Source organism: Nannobrachium achirus (assembly GCF_963921795.1).
Source record: "Nannobrachium achirus genome assembly, chromosome: 13".
In the NCBI taxonomy this organism is placed as follows: Eukaryota; Metazoa; Chordata; class Actinopteri; order Myctophiformes; family Myctophidae; genus Nannobrachium; species Nannobrachium achirus.
In genome coordinates, this window is record NC_137833.1 from 23,276,510 (window position 1) to 23,295,514 (window position 19,005).

The 19,005-nt window shown below is 44.1% G+C and overlaps 1 protein-coding gene across 1 annotated transcript in view; it reads left to right on the forward strand.

Moving 5' to 3' along the window:
• Nucleotides 1-2,813: 2,813 nt before the first annotated feature.
• b3gat2 (beta-1,3-glucuronyltransferase 2 (glucuronosyltransferase S)) overlaps nucleotides 2,814-19,005 on the forward strand; it is a gene marked incomplete at both ends in the record, with an annotated part of 53,127 nt that continues 36,935 nt past the window's right edge. Inside the window, 2 exons of the mRNA XM_080739833.1 lie at nucleotides 2,814-3,091; nucleotides 3,597-3,852. Of these exons, the coding sequence (XP_080595959.1) occupies nucleotides 2,814-3,091; nucleotides 3,597-3,852 (534 nt within the window). The remainder of the gene's footprint in view (nucleotides 3,092-3,596; nucleotides 3,853-19,005) is intronic.

The window sequence follows — 19,005 nt, forward strand, 5'->3', positions numbered from 1 at the left end:
CACTTCCGCTGCGATGCTCTATAGCCAATCTACAAGCTCACATGCAACTGTTGAGCGCTTGTATTGTATATCTGCTATTCTTTGCATTTTTGGCACTTTTCACATACAGTATAACAAGACCCAAAGATAGGGACACCAGGTTGAAAGTGGTGAATCAAATTCCCGGCATGTGCATAAGTCAAGTACACACAATAGTATGCACACACACACACACACGCTGTAAAAAATGGGTACTGGCAGGGCAGTTTGACTGACAGTTGTGATGTCAGGAGGACGGACGGGACATGGATGATGATAAATGGATGTGTCAGCGAGCCAGAGTCCTTGTGATGGAGAGGATGTCAACGATGAATACACAACATGCATGCTCTATCATGGCCAACACAATAGATAAACTCTGATAACTCAGACCAAGGGTAGCTTAGGCTACAGTAGTTTTTTCTTTTTAATTCTGACCTCTAAACTGTTGTTTCTGGAAAACCAGGTGAAAATATAAAACTACCAGTAAGGCTCCTAAGGGCGAGGTCGCGCAATCTGTCTTGGCCATATATGAATTCTGTTAGCGTGGTTCTCCTAACAGGACATTACCTGGGATAAAATCCCTTTCATGCCCATATATGGAGATCCCTAACAGAATCCCTTGTATGCCCATATATGGAGATCCCTGCTCCGAGTATCTGACATCACTGTGATGTCACCTGTTTATGCATTATGTGTATGGGACCACAAGGCTGGAGTTTAAATGTCCAGGCTTATTTCCTGTAGCTACAGTATATTTCCCTGTGTTTTCATATTTGCTGCATTGAAATGATTTCCGCTGTGGGATCAATAGGCTATTTGATTCAGCTGGAATCAGCTTCACCCACTGTGGATAATAGCACTTTCCTTCCTGACCAATCTATTAAACATGAAACCTGGCTACCTAGGCTTCTCTGCCAGAGGCATCAATGAAATCAAAAGCTACATTAATCTAATCTGGTTGATTGCACCGAAAATGACATTTCATCTTTGGTTAATTAATATGAAACTCATTCACTGCGTGTCAGCACTGGGCAGACGGAAGGGGGGGAGAGCATATGCAGTCAAAATTGTTATGAGGATTTAGCTACAGTAGCCTATGAAGTTATTGGCTCCCCTATTTTACTCTACTCTTGTAAAACCCCATCGTTTTCAACCCAAACAGCAAGCATGAAATTGATTCTTTCGGGTGCCTGTAGTTTCCGCCCATATGGTTTAACGTCAGCATTCCCGGGTGCTACTTTTCCAACATAATCAAACGCAGGCCATGTATTTCTTTCATCCCGTGAAAGTATAATCTTGTTTGCCTGCAATTAGTTTGGCTTGCGTGATCTCTATTAATGTAGAGCACTGATTTCCCTTGCTGAAAGGCGGATCTCTTGATCTACGACGCGTGAATAATTATCTAGCAGTGTTTGGATGCAGTGTTCAGTTGAAGTTGAGAATAGTATTATAGCATATCCAGGCTGCCACAGGGTGATGTGTTATTTTATTTCTATTATTATTATTTTGGACATAATAAGCTAATGCTGTCGAGGCACGCTCCCAAGCAACCTGTCTCTCTCTCTGCTGGCTTTATCCTCAGAGGACACTGATGTGTTTCTTGCACAACATAACAAAGCCTCCCTCTCTCTCTCTCTCACTGCACACACACACACTCACACACACACACACACACACACACACACACACACACACACACACACACACACACACACACACACACACACACACACTCACACACACACACACACACACAAGCACACACACACACAAGCACACACACACACACACACACACACACACACACACACACACACACACACACACACACACACACACACACACACACTCTCTCTCTCTCTCTCTCTCTCTCCCCTCCCTTTCCCTTCCTCACACACACACACACACACACACACACACACTCACTCACTCACTCACTCACTCACTCACTCACTCACTCACTCACTCACTCACTCACTCACTCACTCACTCACACTCTCTCTCTCTCTCTCTCTCTCTCTCTCTCTCTCTCTCTCTCTCTCTCTCTCTCTCTCTCTCTCTCTCCCCCCTCCCTTTCCCTTCCTCTCTCTCTCTCCCCTCCCTTTCCCTTTCTCTCTCTCTCTCTCTCTCTCTCTCTCTCTCTCTCTCTCTCTCTCTCTCTGGTCCATCTCTACTCTCCTCCTCTCCTCACCACATCGCATTCGCTCTCCTCCCATAGCTTTGCACCTGCTCCTCCTCCTCATCCCGCTGCCTGGCTGTTCACACCGACTCTAAAAAAGCAGCATCTCGTCCGCGGCAGGAGGGATCCTTTGCAGCGATGAACATCTAGAAACCAGCTATCATCGGCCGTCCGGTCCGCATTTGATTTACCCTGTTCTTTTCTTTTGAAGTATCCACAAAGGACCTTTAAACTGGGATTTATTGACTTGTGCGGTCTTTCCTTCGTCTGAGAGGAGAGAGAAGGAGCTCTACGGTACTTCGACTCTTATTCAAGAGAGGGGGGTCAGGGACTCGGTCGGAGGAAGCGGTCTCCACGGGACGGGATATATAGGCTATACGACTACGTGACGGATGCTTTTACGCATCGGTGATAACTTTCCCACAATTTTTAGGTTCAGGTTTAAGAGTAGCCTAGATCAAATATACAGGTTTTGAAAGAGGAGGTGTCCGTCCGGAGAAAAGGGGCTTTTGGATGATCGTGGGATGCGTTGCGATGGAGTGAGTGAGAGGAGGGCGCACCGTCACCGTCCCGGTCGGATGTTTCCCCCCGACCCGTAACTTCAGCCTCCGTCATGAAATCGGTGTTTTTCAGCCGCTTCTTCATCCTCCTGCCCTGGGTCCTCATCGTCATCATCATGATCGACATAGACACCAAAAGGACGGTTCGGTCCCCGGCCGCCGCCGCCGCTCGGGGACCGAAGGCGCAGCAGCGGGCGGGCCGGACCGGCGCTCCCGCCGGGGGCAACCAGACCGCTCTGCCGGTGATCTACGCCATCACCCCGACCTACACCCGTCCCGTGCAGAAAGCGGAGCTCACCCGGCTGGCCAACGCCTTCCGACAAGTCCCCAGGTCAGGGGCGTACATTTGGGGCATCTGCAGGGGACAAATGGCCACCCACCTTCACATCACATTTAACCTTAAATGAAGTTATTTTATGCATAATGTTATTTCCCCCAACTCTGAATTATTTTATGAATCTGCATGATTTCATCGCAATCGGTGTGACACCTGTTATAATTTAGATAGCCTAAGCTTGCAGGGGCGTAACAAGGGGGGAAGTTACTGGGGCGGCGGGGCCCAAGGTGTATGGGGCCAGGTATGCAATCATTAATTTATTAACCACTTTCAATGTGACATACCATTTTGGGAATGTCATTGTATAAAGATTTTAAAACATTTGCTCTTTTCGCCACCTAAACAAAATAGTGAAAATAGTGGAGCTACAAGCTCTCAACACGTCGTCGTGTTGAGAGCTTGCACATCCACTATTTTTGCATTTTATGAATGGGGCTGTGGTAACTTAATATTTTTGCCACCCCCTATTCCTTTCTGAAATGTACACTTCATGGCCCAGGTTTCACTGGATAGTGGTGGAGGACGCTACGTCGCGCACGGAGTTGGTGTCGCGCTTCCTGGCCCGGTCCGGGGTGCCGTACACGCACCTGTACGTGTTCACGCCCCGCCGGTTCAAGCGCACCGGGATGCCCCGCGCCACCGAGCAGAGGAACGCGGCTCTGAGCTGGCTGAGGCAGCACCGCGGCAGGAGAGACCCGGGAGTGGTGTTCTTTGCGGACGATGACAACACGTACAGTCTGGAACTGTTTGAAGAGGTAGGAAATGTGTAAAAACATTTTAATGTGTTGTTTACTGCCCAACTTCTCTAACACCAATCATTTCATCAATATTGGTAGGTGTTGAGCTCTTTCTTTTTTTTATAAGCCACTTTTATGCTACTGAAAAGCTGAACCATGCTATGTTGCAGGCTGCTTGAATTCATGTAGCCTGAGGCAGTGTGTGTGTGTGTGTGTGTGTGTGTGTGTGTGTGTGTGTGTGTGCGCGCGCGCGCTTGTTTGTGCGTGCGCGCGTGCATGCGTGTGTGTGTGTGTGTGTGTGTGTGTGTGTGTGTGTGTGTGTGTGTGTGTGTGTATGTGTGTGTGTGTGTGTGTGTGTGTGGGAGAGAGAGAGAAAGAGAGAGTGAGACAGAGACAGAGAAAGGGAGATATTGTGTTATTTGCGTATGGCTGAGGGATATAGGATAGCAGAGAAGCGGGAGAGAGAATACAGAGATTTGTTTGTGCGGAATATAATAGAGATGACCGAGTGAAAGAGACATGGAGAGAGAGTGCGTGAATGAAAAGACACAAAGAGCTGTGTGTGTGTGTGTGTGTGTGTGTGTGTGTGTGTGTGTGTGTGTGTGTGTGTGTGTATAAGCCATTTGCTATGAAAGAGAGGATTGAGTGAATCAAAGCACCAAGAGGGACTGAGTGAGCTGGTGACAGAGATAGTGGGCAAGCTGTAGGCTACACAGTGAAATCTTCACTGTTCACTGAACTTGTCTTTTTTATTTCATTTATTTAATTTCTTTTTTTTTTTAACCAAACTGGTTCATTTAACACTGAGGATTTGTTCCAGCAATGCAGGGCATCAATCCACCACATCGTCACTGTCGGGCAGAAACCTTGTATCTCCAAGTTTCAGATTTGCATTTTCTTTTTTTCCCCCGTAAAGTAAAGCCCTGCTCTGTCATACAAGACTGTCGCACAAGACTAGTGAAAATAGCCGATCTACAAGCACACAACGCCTCGAGGTGCGAGGCGTTGTATGCTTGTAGATTGTCTATTTTCATGAATTTAAATCATTTTTTAAATGATTGATTCAAAACGGTTTTGGACATACAAGGTTTCCACCCGACAACAGCGACATGCTTATAATGGGGCAGGCCTGGCCACCATTGTCATTCCCTGAGGTATTGGTAGGCCTAGATGCCGGTATCTCTGGTTCACCGCAATGACAGCACCGCCACTGCGTTTATCACACCATAGAGTCCAATTTTCTGCATGTCCACATGCCCATCACTGCTACTGGGACGTGAAATGTGATTGGAACGCACTGTCAGTAAGCAGAGCTCTCTCTCTCTCTCTGTGTGTGTGTGTGTGTGTGTGTGTGTGTGTGTGTGTGTGTGTGTGTGTGTGTGTGTGTGTGTGTGTGTGTGTGTGTGTGTGTGTGTGTGTGTGTGAGAGAGCGTGCGTGCGTTTGCGTGTGTGTGCATGTGTGTGTGTATGTGCATTCGAACCACAACTGTTTGTTCTAGCTTTATGCATGTGTGTAAATGCGTTAGTGTATTTGTGTCAAGAAAGAATGGATTTTGTTCAGTCAAGGTAGATGTCCGTGTGTGTGTGTGTGTGTGTGTGTGTGTGTGTGTGTGTGTGTGTGTGTGTGTGTGTGTGTGTGTGTGTGTGTGCGTAGGTGCGTGCGTGCGTGTGTGTGTGCGCTCGCGCGTTTGTGTGTGTGTGTGTGTGTGTGTCACATCCAGCCTTAAAGGGATAGTTCACCCCAAAAATACTTGTTTTTCTTCCGATTTTTCGATTACTCACCCCATGGATATGTTTTTGTTTTTGTCGCATTCCTTGTGTGAGACACAAAGAGCCTGCTTTGTTCCATATGGTGACACAAAGAGTCTCCTCAAATCTTTGGCTTAGGAATGCGACAAAAACAGAAAAATATCCATGAATTCAAGTCTTCATGGGTTGAGTAATCTATAGAAAAAAAGTCATTTTGGGGGTGAACTGTACCACTAATGGAACTAGGGCTGGCGGCTCACTCTGTTGTACAACCGAGTATACTGACCTTCTGCAAACAAACACATGCTCGAGATCAAATGTCATTCCTAAACCACTGCCCTCCTCAACTAGACTGCAGTCTAGCTCTTCAGTCAATGAGGAAATACGAGATGCTCGTAGTAGAAGAAACTGACACCCAGACCTTGACTGTGTAGGTGAACCACGCAATACTTTCCACAACATGATAGTTTCAAAACGCAACATTCCAATGTCGTTGTTTTTATTGTTTTGTTTTTTAAGACATGAAAAAAAAAACGAAAGCTGAAAGTGTTTCTTTCCCTCATTTACTTTAACATTAACACAAATTTCCTTAAAATTGTAAGAGTAAAAAGCAAGATATTTGTGTAAGAGTACAAGTTACTGTATAGCCTAGCCTACAGTAGCCTACAGTAGCCTTATACCACACAACTGCTTCAATTGGTTAAAGCAGGAGAGGCCCTTGGAACTCTTGCCGGACAACATCATCACACAGGACAGGACCCACAGTGTTTATTACACAATAAAGCAAATCATAAAATAAAATCGTTGAGGGGTGCCAGCCTCCCCTGTCAGCCCAGCCCAGGGCTCTTTTAATCCTACAAAAGTTTCACCCTTTATTCTTTGCCTTGAAGTGAATGTATTTACTCACTTTCCACCTCTGACGCTAATCTATTCTGTTCCTTGAGCCGTGCAAATCAGTTCAAACCCACAGCCAGGCGAGGCACGGCAAGGCAATATATTTGTACTTCTTTGCTTTTGTGTATTTTCTTACGCCAAAGCAATTCAAAGTGCTTCACCAATTTAGGCATTTAAAGGCATGAAAAGGAAAGAATCCAAGAATATGGAGGGAATAAAATAGAGATAGCATAAATGTATTACGGTCAAAGTGTAATTGCTGTTATACCGGTTTATGCTCTTATTCATCATATTGTGCAAGGGTGTTTTTGTTTAGCCACCAACAAGGGGAAATTACCATGATGTGATTATTGGCTTTGTGTTTCCAAACAACTCCCAGATAATTTGGGTTTTATCTACACCCTTTGAACAGAGAGACACCAATACTTTTCCTGAATGTATTTACCAGAATTTTACCAAGCGCCGGTTAACCACTTAAGCCCTATTTCCAAAATAGAAAACAAATAGCAGATCTCCAAGCTCACGATGCATTGCAATTTGATGCATTGTGGAGCTTGTAGATCGGCTATTGTAAAATATTGCAGAATTTGAATATAAATATAAATACAACAGCCTCTACTGTAAGTAGAGGCTGTTGAATTTGTAACATACCACCTCCACGGCCAAACCCCTCTTCTTTAATTAGCCTGCTCCCCAGTGAAGGTAATGGCCTGTCATAAGGGCATAATAACCTGTCACATGGTAGTAATAACCTGCAGACGATGCCTGCCGGGCCCATTCAGAAGATGGCTGGCGCTGTATCCTGGTGTCTTCTCTATTATCCACCACACAAACAAACCACTTCTGAAAGAATATTATGTGCAGACTGGCTCTAAAATATTATATACATGGAGGGTTCAGATTCATGGTTCTCATTGCCCTTTTGTGATAGGGGGTATATATATGTGTGTGTGTGTGTGTGTGTGTGTGTGTGTGTGTGTGTGTGTGTGTGTGTGTGTGTGTGTGTGTGTGTGTGTGTGTGTGTGTGTGTGTGTGTGTGTGTGTGTGTGTGTGTGTGTGTGTGTGTGTGTGTGTGCGTGCGCGTGCGTGCGTGCATGCATGCGTATAAACAAACAAAGTATGCACAAAATCTCTGCATGTATGCATTCGACCTTTTCCTTTCCATAAATAATCTTTTGTTGATTCTCTTGTGGAGTCTTAACCACTAGCTTATGAACCAATTCAGTCAAGAGGGACTACTGCTAGTTGTAACATGAGATGATGCGTATTGTATCACCCTCAATTCCTCTAAAGCTAGACTTATGTTATTCAGCAGGAGCCCAGGTGGAGTAATGTTGCTTCATGGGAAAAGGTGCTGATTTCACTCAGATAAGAGGGGGAAAAAATCACACACGTGTGAAGTGAGCGGTGCACGACACACACACACGCATATCTCCTTGTATGGGCCATTCTGTCCGTGACATCAGCTGTGGTCATGTCGGTCTCTGTGTACTTTCTATGACGTTATTCTCGTGTGACCACAGCTGTTGGTACTGCATACTGTACATAGGGACATAGGGAAGGGACATACTGTAAGGACCTACACACTAAGTGACTTAGTTCTTTGGTCTTTTGAGTGGTGCAAACCGCTCCTAGGTTTGACTTAGTCTAGGTCAAACCTTGGAGTGATTTGCACCGCTCAAAAGACTAAAGAACGTTCTGACTCATTTCACCTTTAGAAAGCAAATGAAATCCAATGGCAATTGCTTATTCAAATATACCCAGTATAAACTGGAATGTTAATTTAACTCATATAAAAGAATAAAAATGGACACAGAATCCATTTCACTTATGTGTATTTACTATTTAGCCTTAGACACGTGTCCAGACTCCAGAGCAATGGGCTGAACATCCTGCATCAGCAGAATGAGTTGGAGTAAAAGCAGGGTCAAAGCGGCACAGCAGTTTAGTATTCCTGTGATCCTCCAGGCATCACATAAAGAGTGAGAGTGCTCCAGTTTGGACACAAACAAAGTAGACGGATCTAAGAAACGAGTGAGAGGGATTCTCTCTCCAGTCAGAGCAGAGAAATCAACCTCCTGCATTAACTGACTGACATAGTTGATTGCATTAAAGTAAGCGCCTCGCACCGGCCCGCTTTCCCTCCATACCACAGTCCAAACAACCATGGTAATGGATAAAAACAGCTGCAGCCCTCCCCCCTCCCTCATGAAAAAACATGGGGTAGGTACTGTAGCAAATGTTTAACAACCCCTTCTCCCCGCCTTTCTTTTAGGCAAGTGGAGTCGGTGGGGGAAGCCAGGTGGAAAAGGCACTTTGCATAGAAGACAGAGAAAAGCTGTGTTTCCTTCTCTGTTCTGCACATTAGCCTGGTCTCGGCTCTGCTGGGTTTATTACGCGCACCGCAGACCTCTCCGGCGGCACCCGACAGGGGTTCCAGCAAACGGAACAATGCTCATTTAATGCCTTCCATGCGATTATGCATTCAGTGCCTATACGCCTCACACACTCCCGTTGGCTTCGTTAGGATGCATTTGCGTTTTGCCCTCAGGGCTGAGTGTGGGATGCTGTGCGAAAAAGCTGGTTGACATCCACTTTAAAAGTTTCATTCCACAATGAGATAACCACCATTTTAAAGCAATTTAAACACATTAATCACTTAAAATACTTATTACAAACACACTTATAGGCTACACAGTAAAGTGTTCATTTAACTTGGAGTGGACTCTCTGAGTTACAAATGTTAAATAAACAGGAGGAACTCGGGTCGTGGCAGTAAATGAGTTAATGAGCTTTCTAACCATGAAATGTTGGGGTTAGGGTTAGAGTCTTGGATTTGAATCAAGACTATCGACTGAGTGTCACCGGCATCAACTCTTCTGTTCCCCATCACACCGGGGAAACTTTCCTGGAGATGCAGTCTGTGTTTTCACCGAATGCCAGCGTGGAAGAAGAGAGTCGTCGCAGTCAGTGGCAGCAAGTAGGCCAGCGTTTGTAGAGTGACTGCAGTTACGTGTGCTGGAAGAAATATGTACAGCATGGCCTGTCAATCAGACAGGATCTTCGTCAAACTAGCCTTCATAACAAAATGTCCATCAGTCCTTGAGAGCTGCATAATGTCTGCCCATCTATCTTAGTGCACAGTCAGGAAATTCTCTGCCATAGGGTTATTGTGTATGCTGGCTAGGCCATCCAACAAATAGAAGATAAAAATATATATTTAAAAGTATATTCAATCGATAGCGTGTAAGTTATTAAACTAAAGCTTCAAGCTACAGCCAGCGTGGACTTCCACCGAATACAAGAATGCTCACGCAGTGGCAAATCCAGCGACCTTGGAACGCTCGCCAACAGATATTCCTAAACGTAGCCTCAGTAAAACTATGCCTAAACCTACCGTAACCTTATTCCTAAACGTAGCCTCAGTGAAACTATGCCTAAACCTAATGGACATGGTTGCTGTTACAGTGTGTAGAAGCAATCTGCAATCTTAGAGTTAGAATCACACACCCGACACCCGACCCGACCCAACAAAAAAAAAAAAAAAAAAAAAAAGGAATAATTCTGCACGCACGTGCTAAGGTCAGTTGTGAGTAGGGCACCCGAAATGCTAGCTCTCCTTGCAGTCCGCTAATCAGAATAAGCCTAATGGCTTATTCTGTTAGTAGACGTTGCTTCATGTTCCACTTTTCTACTACATGAATTTTGAAAGTCATCATGCAAAATCATCCAAGAGAATGCAATATTATAACAGGCTGTGGATCAGAGGTTTGAAAGATTGCTTGGTGCCCCTACGATTGTGCATTCAAAATTATGCTTCAGAATCTGGAATTGTAGGACTTGAGGCATTATTACATTTAGTTTTACTCGGTTCCAGCACAGATACATATTGTGAAAATGGCCGATGTGCAAGTTCACAATGCCTCTTTGCAAGGCGTTTTTTCTGCTCTCATTTTCTTTACAGATTCTGAAGGTTCAATTTTTTTTTTTTGCTTTTCTTTTTCCTTTTTAAGAGTTTGTACTGTGTGTGGAGGAAAGTATTTGCAGGGAGTCAAATCTCAAAGACACAGGCACAAAGTCAGGACAAATTTGATCAAAAGCTGTCGTAATCTCCGAGTTCGTTCCCCCTGGGTCCACAGAGGCAAGGAGAGAGGCGGAGGGGCCCAGAGAGAAATGAGAAATTCAATTTCATTAAACCCTTGTGAGCAATTATCATAATGACATTCAGCGGTGACGAGGAAGCAAGTTATTTATTTATTTTATTTTATATGTTGATGAAGCGAAGTGGAGAGGAGAGGAGAGGAGAGGAGAGGAGAGGAGAGGAGAGGAGGCAAAGACACATGGGAGGAGAGAGCAGAGAAAATACAAAGGGAGATGAGAGCCAAGGATACTTTTAGGAGAGGATATGAATAAAGGACAATATAGGAGCCTACAACAGAGCTACTGTAAGTGAAAGTGAAAGGTGATGGAAAACTCCCTTTGTGTAGTTAGTTTGATGGAGCCCTCCTTGCGTCATTGAATCCCCTAAATGCCTCCTCTCAGCTCTTCCTGTTCAGTTCATTGATTGATTGACACTCAGGAGTTTGGAGAGTGCTATACTCATATTGAATGACAGCAGAGATTTCCCTCTCCATTTTGTTTGAGATGAGCTGTGATGGAGAGAGTACTAGTGTATGCTTCTCAAATAGAAGTACTGTTTGTTACCTGACGTAAATATTACTCAAGAAGAAGTAAGATTACTTAACAGTTACTTGAGCATCTTGACTGTAATGGCTGAGTTAAAGTGTACTTAGTTGTGCGCTGAAAATAGCCAATCACCGAGCTCACAGCGTGTCACAGTGTGAACTTGTAGGGAGCTGGGAAAAAAGAAAAGTTCAATAAATACAAGAATTATCAGTCACTAGGACAAAGCCCGTTAACAATGGCCATTGGTAACACATGCCCCTCTGGTTTTATCAGTCACTATGGCCGATGCCCATTAGGAACGATGCCTGTTGAGCATACCAGTAGATGGTTCCACACTGATCCAACTTACTTCCAGCTTGACTAATGCAATAGCTGTCAGCCTCAGGTCATGATGATAGTTGCCTCACTGGTGTGGTTGAATTCAAAGTTGATAAATTATGAGAGCGGATCAGTGAAACAAAGATTACAGGGGCTCAAAGAACCTGAAACAAATAAAAACTGGATTGTTATTGCTGCTGGTATGGGCGCAGGGTGAGAGCTATATGAGCTGTCTCTTGCTGTTGTTGACTCAAGTGCAAGGGGAACACCACACACCTTGTGTTTAATTCATAGATGTAGGTGTCCCCCTGCCTCCACCTAGAGTTTCCCCCATAAGATCGACTGGAGATAAAGAGAACACTGACAAGTCCCAAGAGAGGCATCTCACTTGTCAGTTGTCACATGTGTAGAAAATGCTCTGGGCAGTGTGCTGTGTGCACACAGGTCATGAAGACATGTCATATCACATCCTCTCAACCAATCCCTCGCCAACTCAGTGATGTTCTCCAAAATGGTCAACATCTGTTCCTTATGAGAAAGCTTTCTTTAGGGCAGCCGTAGCTTAGTGGGTAATCAAATCAATTCAAAGGAGCTTTTTTGGCATGAGAAAACGTACTGTATGTCTTTACAGGGTATAAAGCTTTTTGAAACAGATACAGTATATAGCAGCAATCTTTTGCAGTCACTTTTGGGGCAATAAGCAGCATTTTTCTCTAAACTATTTCGATAGTATACAAAAAAGCTTCAGATTTACAATGTATTTAGACTGAGGTAGAGAGTGGTAGAGAGAGGGAGAACGGGGTTATCCATGGTGAGATCATAGACTGTAGAAAAATATGGACGATGCGAAGCCATTGGTTTCTATGCAGCGCAAATGGCCCTTTCTACCCCTTGGAATGGGTGTCGCCATCATAGAATTGTAAAGGCATCAGAGATGCTATTGGCTGCCAACGGTCACGTGCAACCGCAGGGATACATGGGAGAATGTGGTCGGAGCCTCCCGAAATACAGCACACGAAGAAGAACACAGCCGGCTGGTATCAGTTTAGTTGGCCACGCCCCCCCCCGCAACTTTATCATTTATTTTAAAATAAATTGGACCACATTTCGACAAAACGAATATGATGGTGATTGAAAGGCAATTTTTAACTAGCGATAGGAACCATACAGTATTCATGAAAATGTTAATTAAGGTTAGAAAACGAAAGGGGAAAATGAATGGGATCCAATGGAGCACAATTCTTTTTGCGATCGGCCGGGGGGGGAAAACAGCAAAACTAGCGGCCAATCATAGGAAGTTTTACTTCCCTATTGGAGTCATTTTAAATCGGCAGAACTATGCCCCTGGGTGAGATGTGGTAAGTGCTGTTGAGTGTTGTTGTGGAGTCCATTGTTGAGGCGTAATACACTACAGCCAAACAGCAGTATAGCAGCTGTGTTTATGTGTGCAGTAGGTCTAGAGGTCTACTCAGTACAGAAAGTGGAGGAAACAATCAGAAGTTATCCTCCTGGCACCCGGTCTGTGTGTCCAGGTGTCCCTGAGCACGACAAAGGCCTAACTGCTCCGAGCTCAATATGACCGTCTGAGTAGCCATCAGCTGAGTAAAGCTGTAAGTGAATTCCCCCCACAGGATTAATGTGGTCTACATTATTTCTCGGTGATTGCCTCATGACGGAATAGAGGTTCAAAGCTCATTTTAATTGGATATCCTCCAGATTGTGACATAACAGTAATGCAATTATTGCCTTTCCAAAGATAGTTGAGTATAATACTTCAAAGAGTATTTGTAATTACTTTCTATCCCAGAGATGAGAAATTGTAAGCATTTTTTTTATTATATAAATGGCAGTGAAATATCAATCTAAATCAATTGGCTTAATTGGTTGATTTGACTGGACTTCAGGCAGGTTCAAATCTGAAGTGAAACTCTTTGACTGTCGTCATATGAGAGCCTTTCTCATTAATTTTATTAGAGATTGATTTATGCCTCTTTTTAATTAAATTGAGGGGCTCACGGGTCTATACTGTCTATACCCTCCATAACGAATCTCAAGCTCACAACGTGTCGCGTTTTGAGCTTTTAGATCTGCTATTTTCGTTGAATGTTTGCCTATTTCCGCCAAATGTGCGCCTATTATGACGTGCCCCTGCATGAGGGACGTCAAGCGGTTGCTTTGAAGCGTAGCCTTATTTGACCAAATCTCAATTAAAATGTAATGCTCATTTCTAGCTTTTCTACATTGACCCAACGATGTCAATCTTCATTTCCCATGAATTTTATATGAAGCCCCGCTTCCACTGCAACGCGTGCATTGCAATGAAAATAAATATTAATAGAGTTCTCATCTGTCTTTTGCCCCTTATCTTGTTCATTCATAGTCTGGTCTTCATCTTTCTGTCTACATCTCTCTCTCTCTCTCGCTCGCTCTCTGCCTCAGGACCTGCATGTGTAGTGTCTGAATAATGTCACTTTTGTCCTTCCCCCAACCCCCATCCTGACATGTCCTCTGACGCTCCCTCCCTCCCTCCCTCCCTCCATCATCAGCATCAGGACCACAAGCAAACCCACCACACACACACACGCATGTGCGCACGCAAGCACACACACACACGCACGTACCGTACGCACGCACACACAGAGTTGGCTCCAGTGTTGAAAATAGAAGCCGTGCAGAAGATGTAATGTGCTGTAGAGAGACATACACAGTTCCTTTTTTTACCCCCACGCATTGACAGGAAAGCCATCCATTTTTTACTTGCTCTCTCTCTCTCTCTCTCTCTCTCACACACACACACACACACACACACACACACACACACACAATACAAAACCCACACTTATCACGCACCATTGCATCACCATTTCATAACCCATTTCTTTCTTTCTACTCTCTCTCTGCACTAATTTGATTCATTCATTTGCTCCTTGCTCATTTCTCTCTCTCTCTCTCTCTCTCTCTCTCTCTCTCTCTCTCTCTCTCTCTCTCTCTCTCTCTCTCTCTCTCTCTCTCTCTCTCTCTCTCTCTCTCTCTCTCTCTCTCTCTCTCTCTCTCTCATTGCCTCTGCCATGCATATTAATAACACACAGATAAAAATACACTTGATTAAAATCACACCCGGCCAAGCCACCCAAGTACTCTGCAGCCTGCGTGTGTCTGTGTGTGTGCGTGTGTGCATGCGTGCGTGCGCGAGGGAGCGCATGCACGCACACGCTTATGTTACATGCGCACATTTACTGAGGTCTCTTCTCTCCTGGGGGGCAGGAAGCAGGAAACATATCACAGCTGTAATGGGTTTCATAGCTACTGTATGTTTTATCATTACGGGGCTCATCGTCTGTGTGTGTGTGTGTGTGTGTGTGTGTGTGTGTGTGTGTGTGTGTGTGTGTGTGTGTGTGTGTGTGTGTGTGTGTGTGTGTACACATAATTCACTTAGCACCCGTTTGTTTGTGGGAGAGGAGGAGGCTGTGAGTTGATTGCTCACACACCCTCACAGCTCTGGGATTGACGGTCGGCCGTCCTGGCTGGCAGTCAAATGAAATGCAATTCCTCGATAGAACAACGGACTCACTCGCTACCTTTCGCCGTGGACTGAAGACTCACCTTTTCAGACTCCACCTAAACCCTTAGCACTACAGTAAAATCAATGACCATACATGAAGCTAGTTAACATTTGTTTGTTAGGTTTCTTTAGAACTTGATTATATTGTGTTTTTCTCTAGATAGATATCCATTTACATTGTTATATTGCTGTTAATGTACTGACCTATTATCTTGTTTATTATTGCGATGTTGTATCTGCTTATTGTAAGTCGCTTTGGATTAAAAGCGTCTGCTAAATGCCTAAACTGTAAACTGTAAACTGTAAACTCGATAGGATTGTGATTTTTCCTTCCTTCTTTGAGTCCTTAATGTAAATTTCGTCACCGTCAGGCAGAAACTTCTTATTTCCAAGTTTCAAATACGTATGTTTTTTGGTAAATTAAAGCCCTACTTCCTCATACAACGGTGTTGTACACAAGCCTCGCTCGCACCTCACTGTATCACTTTTAGATTTAACCACTGTTGTATACTTTGGCTATTCAAAAATAGCCAATATTGCAGCTTATAGCGCGTCACTTCGTGCCACACTATGAGATTGTAGATCTGCTATTTTAGAAAAATCATGAAAATATTTGTGCAAATCTTTGCTTCTGCAGGTCCAGGGCAGGCCAAATACATGTAATTGTGGGGGTCCTTGAAAGGAAAACATTTGCGGACCACTGATATACTGTAGCAACAGAGTTTTGTAGAATCGGCCTCAGGTCTTAAAGGGTTAAACTCGTTCCCTTCCTCACTGCTCTTATTCACCCCAGTGGTTTTATTTTTAGATTGTTTTTATTTTGGCATTCTTCTTGAGACGGAAAAGTGAGGACAGTCAGGGGGTGTTGCATTGAGACTTGAAGGTGACTATGTGGCAGTGTTGATTTCGTTGACTATAACCATGACGAAAAACCTTCGTCGGCTACCCTTTTTCACTGTCGAAATAAGAACTAAATAAAAACCAAGCTATGATGACTAAAACAAAGACTATATTGACAATTTCCGTCAAAAACTAGAATAAAATGTTAGGGAGGGACTAGTGGGGAAGAGATCCAGTAGAATTAAGACAAGTCATTATGTTGCGCTCGGGTGTTGCGCTCTAAAAGTAGCAGATCTACAAGCTCGCAACGCCCCACCCTGCGAGTCTGCGACACGCTGTGAGCTTCTGCCATTCCGTATCGGGGGCTCTGAAAATGAGTAGAACTTGAAGCGGACTGCCTCCCATCCCAATTCCGTTCCACCTGTGCCGTCACATAAATAACTCCTACTGGAGACCAAATTAGTCGAAGCGTAGCAAGCTTGCTGCTTGGTAGAAATGGAAATTCAAAAATATATTTTAAATATATATGTATATATAATACATATTCTTGAACCCTGCCGCATATGAATACCTTTCCAGTCCAGTTCCAGTTTTACCGGGTGGAATTACATAGTCTTTGTGGCCATCAAAGACTGTGGAAGATACTCTGGCTTGAGAGACTACTATGCGGTGGTTGACGTGAGGTGCACAGTAAAATCCTGAGTGTTACATTCGTGCACTCTCCAGAGGCATAACGCCGTTAATCAGAACAATGTACACTGACTGAGTATAGGTAGCGATCACGCGTCTTGTTCCAAGTTCACATTGGCTGTATGCAATTACTGCCGCAGGGGATCAAGCATTTGGCCTTTCGGTAACGATGGTGGTGTCCCCAAGCACTAGGCCAATTCCTTTCATTTGCCTGAACAGGGAAGGCATGCTATTACCCCGCTCAGCGTGCACTGCTGCAATTTGTCAAGTCTTACAGGTTTGTCACTCGCTCGGCTGCATTGGAGATCATTTTTGGTGTCTGGGGCGATGATGAATTATTTGTTATCTTTGTACAGCGTCTGCCTCCAGTGAGAATATCCATACTAATAATGAGACATCAGCCATGGATTCTTCTGTACAAATGGCGGTGTCTTCCACTAAAGTTCAGCTTCTAAGGCCTTACGTGATATAGTAGTACATGATAATTTACAGGACGGGGACTCTAGTGTGGTTCCACATCCACAGTAGTGGCGGGGTTATAAATATCAGGTCTGTTTTCTTCACTTTCAGTTTACTCAAGAAATTCAAATACCTAACATACCGTCTATTGTTAGAGGATTAAATGCACATGACATTATTAGCAAATCTAAAGTTTTAGCAAAGTAATTCAAGTTATTTTTCATTGAGGGCATAGATAAATCAAACAGGCCTTTAACAGAGACCACAGACCTACTGCATTGTGGGGAATAAAAAAACCTACATCCAATCAACCCCAAATTCAATACATGCTGCATACTAAAATGTTTTAAACTTTCATAACTGTTTTATAGTCTATAATGGCATGCCCAAAATAGGGACGTATTTAACACAATAACTAAGTAGCATGTCATAAGAACCTATTCTATCACATTTGATGGACCAATGTCTGTCTACCCATATACGCTATACTGTATTGCTTCATTCTAAAGTTACCATAATCTCTTCTGAAGGATGAAAGGTGCCTTCATCCCCACCCTAAAGCTGCTCTCACAGTCACTTTAAACTCCAAAATTCAATCTCAAAGGAAGACAGTATTCTTACTGTATTTGATGGCTGCAGGCACTTAACACATCGGATGCCCACGTGGTGTCTACAAGTCAATTTCTTTGATGTCGCTGGAGGCCCACATTTTGACGCGTTGTACAGTAAACTATACTGTACTGTAGCTACTGCACTTGGCTACCGCAGTGATGAAACAAACTCCATTTCCCAACATGCAGCGCGCAATTACGTCACCCGGACGCGTGATTATGGATCCCACTGGGAAAGATGGATGGAAACGGCATAGAGCGCTCGTTTTCACAGTTATTGTCCACGACACTGCAAGCGGCGCGAAGCGAAGCGCCGCGCGAGTTACGAAGCCGTGGTGAATGCAATCGTTCTATTTATGCCCAGGCCGTAAGGCCTGGGCAAGCGCACGATAAACACAATGATAATTGGGGTTTGGTGCACCTCGCGCGGTCCAAGAGACTACAACGGAGCGCTCCCTACGTCCGGTTCAGCCAATCACAAGCTTCAAAAATGAGTCCGGGGCGTGGTTATCCATCTTTCCCAGTGGGATCCATAATCACGCCACCCGGACGTGCTGTGTGGCTCGTTGACTTCCTGTTTAGCGGCTGCACAAAAATGCTGTTTTCTCCTAATCTAGCTTTTAAATCACTTTCATTTCAAAACGGCAGCCTCTTCTACCTGCCGTAACACAAACACTGTGGCTTAGAAATGATAAAAAACGGTCCTGACTGAAAGAAAAGATTTTCGCGAAATAAACAGGACATACTCGGATTACATTTACTCGGATTACTTTTCTCGCCAGTACTCTCGCCGGTTGGTAAAATGACGCGTTGCCATGGGCACCAGCAAATTAAGACACGTTAACCACGTGGGCGTCCGATGTGTTAAGAAAGAATTGCATCACACCTATCAGTCACCTGGGTCCTATCCTCCCTTTTGTCCTTCCTTGAACTGCTTTCCAAGCACTCTGCTGTGAAAGAGTGCAATTTGAACAATTCTCAAAATAGGAGAATCTTTATTATAAATGGAATAACAACATAACCTACCCATCCCCATGAATCAATACATTCTGAGGATTCTGACAATTCTTTAGGCATTCTTTGACTGCAGTTTTAAGCTTTTCTCTGAAAGCAGACGATTGGCATGCAGATAGCTAGGCCAAATAAAATACTTCCAGCACCATCTCTCTGCAAATGATTGAATCATGTATACTGCAACAAGATTTGTCCCAACTTATGTACTACATCAGCAGTATAGGTCTAGGATCCTTTAGTATTTTAACGGTTCCGGTTTCTTAGCGATTCCCTCTTAATGGTCCAATTCCTTAACGGTTCTGTTTCACGATTCCTATATATAGGAATTCCTATATATAATACCTTACT